Source organism: Cyprinodon variegatus, unplaced genomic scaffold (assembly GCF_000732505.1).
Source record: "Cyprinodon variegatus isolate N-32 unplaced genomic scaffold, C_variegatus-1.0 Scaffold77, whole genome shotgun sequence".
Lineage (NCBI taxonomy): Eukaryota > Metazoa > Chordata > Actinopteri > Cyprinodontiformes > Cyprinodontidae > Cyprinodon > Cyprinodon variegatus.
Genome location: NW_015150530.1, coordinates 835,927 through 839,836, shown reverse-complemented (window position 1 = coordinate 839,836; position 3,910 = coordinate 835,927). Strand labels below are relative to the sequence as shown.

The 3,910-nt window shown below is 35.5% G+C and overlaps 1 protein-coding gene across 1 annotated transcript; it reads right to left on the bottom strand.

The window, feature by feature from the left end:
• Nucleotides 1–2,967: 2,967 nt before the first annotated feature.
• On the bottom strand, nucleotides 2,968–3,910 carry LOC107083540 (putative gustatory receptor clone PTE03). Its single transcript, XM_015372859.1, has one exon. It carries the CDS (start codon nucleotides 3,907–3,909, stop codon nucleotides 2,968–2,970), a length of 942 nt encoding a protein of 313 aa, XP_015228345.1. The 5' UTR covers nucleotide 3,910.

Sequence of the window (3,910 nt, the reverse complement as noted above, 5' to 3'; positions counted from 1 at the left end):
GTTGCCCCCTTGTGCCTGTTTTCTTTCCCCTTGGCTCTAGTTAGTTCTATTCACACCTGCTCCATATCAGCTCATTAGTCCATCCTTTGTTCTCTTCCCCATATGTGCACCACCTCTGCAGTTCCTCATAGCTTGTTTCTTGTTGATTTGTTTTTTAATCATCTCTTTGCTACCTATGTGTGTTTTCCATGATGTCTCCTGGATTTTTTGGTTTTCAGTATTTTGTATTTTTGGACTTTGCTTCAGTTGGCCATGGGATTTTCAATTAAATCAGCAAAACTATTCTCAGCCTCCTCATCTCTGCATTTGTGTCCTCAAAAATCTCCACCAAACCTTGGCAGCTGTTTTATCATTTCCAAATATTTCAGTGAGCTGGTTGAATCAGTTTAAAATTTAACTTTTGATCTAGGAATGCATGAAATATCGGTATTAATACATTTTTTAGCATTTCAATATCGTCATAACAGTAAACCGGGTCCCATACCAACAACCAATGTTTATTTTCATCTAGTTGCTGATTCCTTTCCATGGGGAGGATTAGTTACATGGTGATTGTCAGGTGACAGTGATTTTACAGTGTCCAAAAGGTAAGAAAATATATAGTACTGGTTATAATCAGCCATAAATGCAGCAGTGATATCAGATATAGATACTGACCCAGATTTACATATGGGTGCATCAAATCTTTAAGTTCCTCATTTTATTTTCAAAAAGAGCTGATGCTCTAGTATTATAAATCTGGATCATTTATTTAGCAGCTGTTGACAATTTGTGCTTAATTTATCCCTCTATTTTATGGCAGACATGCCTTTTTTGGGTTTTTGAGGGTGGGATAAATCATGTTGGAGGGCCGGATCGAGCCCTCGGGCCCTGAGTTTGACACATATGATCAAAATTAAACTCATTATTCAGGAGCCACGAAATGTTAGGACACCCACTGTGAAATATTAATTTGAATACATATCAAATTTAACCAGAAAAACACTCTAAGAGCGCAGACATCTGCTCAGCAGCAAACTTTCCCCCATATTGTGTCTAAAATCTTTAGCTAAAACTCACATGTTTTGGATCATTAGGAAATTTGAATGAAATTCTTTCTTGACACGAGGCGCGCCTCTGGTAAAAAAAAAATATTTTAAAATCCCATCATAACTTTTCAAGTTATCCTGTACAGAGACAGACACACAAACAAACTCTCCTAAAAGCATAATGATAAAAACAATTATATAAACCATATATATTTAATTATATGTTTTATTAAAAATACAATAATATTAAATCCCAGTAAAAACAGAACAAAAATACTTTTTAAAACATTTTAAAATGCAATAAAGATTAGATTTCTGGTAAGGATTAACTTAGGAAAACCTCATATTTTTCCAGCCTAATCGCTCACAGACACAGCTGGTGCACATTTACCTGATGCTCAGCATTGTGAGAGTTTTACCTCTGAGATTAGAGGACATTTGAAATTGTAAACATGTTCAAGCTGCTTGACCAAAACACTGGAGCAAAGGTTCCCAAACATTTTCAGCAATTAAGCCATAAAATGGAACCAAAGTCAATCCATGACCCAAACAAACATTTCTATAAATCCAATTACCCAAAGGTCTGATAATATTACAAACAGCATCACTAACTAAATTTGTTTTGCCCATTTTTAGGTGATGCTATCTTTAACCACTTTTATTGTTTAATTTATGTAGTAAAGTTTAATTAAGCTTCAACATTTGTCCCTCATTAAGATGCACAAATACATGAAAATATGTCTCATTTGTTTTTACTTATCTTGGATGAATTTAGTGTAAGTGAAAAGTGTAATGTGTTTTACATTAGTTCAAGTTATCAGGCATCAAACAGTTTCCAGCTGAAAAAAATACACTCTTTATTCAGTATATCTTTACAAAAATCCCATATTAAATGTATTGAATGTAGCATTAATATTGAAAACAACAGAGACACTTTAGAATTTTTTTTTCCATGAAAGCTCAGTCCTTTCTGAACATGATCACTTCATTGGTCACATGGTGCAAAAACAATGAGATGCATGTATTATGGTGGACAAGGTTGCTGTACAGCGCTGAGCTGGATTTATTGTTAAAAGTGTTAAATAATTCCATGGCAAATAATCTGTGTTACATAGAACTAAAATAAAAGAAATCCCGAAGAAACTAGAGTAGACAGTGAACTAAATGTTAAATTAAATGCTTAAAACTATCTTGCTTATCATTTTAGACCAAATTTACTGGGGTGGGGTACTGTTTTTTTTTTATGGGGGCACAAAACAATATATAAAAAAAAAAAAAAAAACAGGGCAAAATAATTTTTTTTGATATACTAAGTGAACCAAAGAGCCATTTGTGGCTCTGGAATCCCTTAAAATGAGCAAAAACAAGCTATCACAGTATGACTGATGCTAAAAGTGCAACAACTTCGTATTTCAAATATCAATAAAGCAGAAAAAAATAAAAACATGAATTAGCCCAAAGTTCCTATCAATTCTGGGTTCTGTTCCAGTGCATATCAAAAATTATTCATGATAAACTGACACTGTGTCGTGTTATTGGTACAGGGCCCAGGACCAGTACTACAGGAACTCTGGCCCCTAGAACCATCCCAGGTCCAAAACCCTTTATTTTTTAGAGACCAATAAACAGAAATGGAGCCAAGATTCAAGGAGCTCAAAATAAAATCCTTAGGTTTCTCTTTTTGTCTTTGCATCTTTAAAACAACATTTAGTACAACTTTCGCAATAATAATGCATCCAATCATTTCTGCAGACACCTTCTGTTGAATGTTTTTTAACAAAATGCTGAAAACCTTTTTTTTTATATATACAGAAATCATGTTGAAAATACGGGGCACAAAAATATAATATAACACATTTTCAAACACTAATTGATAAAAGAACTACTGCAAATAATTAAGTGCATCACCTTTACACTTTTCACTTATAGATATTTTTTCTCAGAACTCCTGCACCTGTCTTTTGTACCTACATAACTTCAAGCAACTGCTGCGAACTTGAGTTAAATTCAGACCATATATAATCGGGTTCAGCATTGGGGGGATAATCAGAAACTGGATTGCCATGAAGTTCCTTAAGCTCTGCGGCACAGAATCGGATCCATATCGAGCGTACATGACGTCGAACAGAAGGGCAGCGGTGACATTAATCAGGCACATTAGATGCGGCGTGCACGTCTGCAGGAACTTCCTCCTGCGTTCTGGATACTTTAAAGAAAACTTCACTAACTGCACATAGGAACACAGAATAGATAGAGCATGGCCAGTGTACAGAAGTATGACAATATATCCAACAATATTATTCAATGTTATTGATTCACACGAAAGTTTAAGGATGGACCAGTTCTCACAGTATAGTTTATTAATCTGGAAACCACATAATGTCAGTTTGGAGGTCATGATCATCACAATAGCCTGACAGATCATTGGCACCAATCTGGAGAAACACACCAACAAAACAACTCTTTGTTTAGTCATGATAGAATGATACTCCAGAGGACGGCAAAGGGCCAAATATCGATCGTAACACATCACAGCAAGGATGGAAAAGTCTGTTGTTGCATAAGAGTAGATGAAAAAGACCTGCAGCAGGCAACCAGCGTAAGATATGACATGACTATTGGACAGCAGGTCAAATAGGAATTTAGGGTGAAAAGCTGCCGTCCCGTAAAGACTGTTAAAACACAGATTACACAGGAAGACGTACATGGGTTGATGAAGTTTTTTCTCTAATAGGATGGTAAGAATAAGAGCCACATTCACCAGTATGATCAGAATGTAACACAGCAGTGTGAGAGCAAAGATCATCAGGCGGTACTTTGCTTTAGTGTCCCTCAGTCCCAGCAAAGTGAATGAACCTAACATGGTTGCATTGATCATCATT

What these genes read in the sequence shown, in the direction of transcription:
- LOC107083540 (XM_015372859.1), bottom strand. Translation starts at nt 3,909, where the DNA reads ATGATGATCAATGCAACCATGTTAGGTTCATTCACTTTGCTGGGACTG.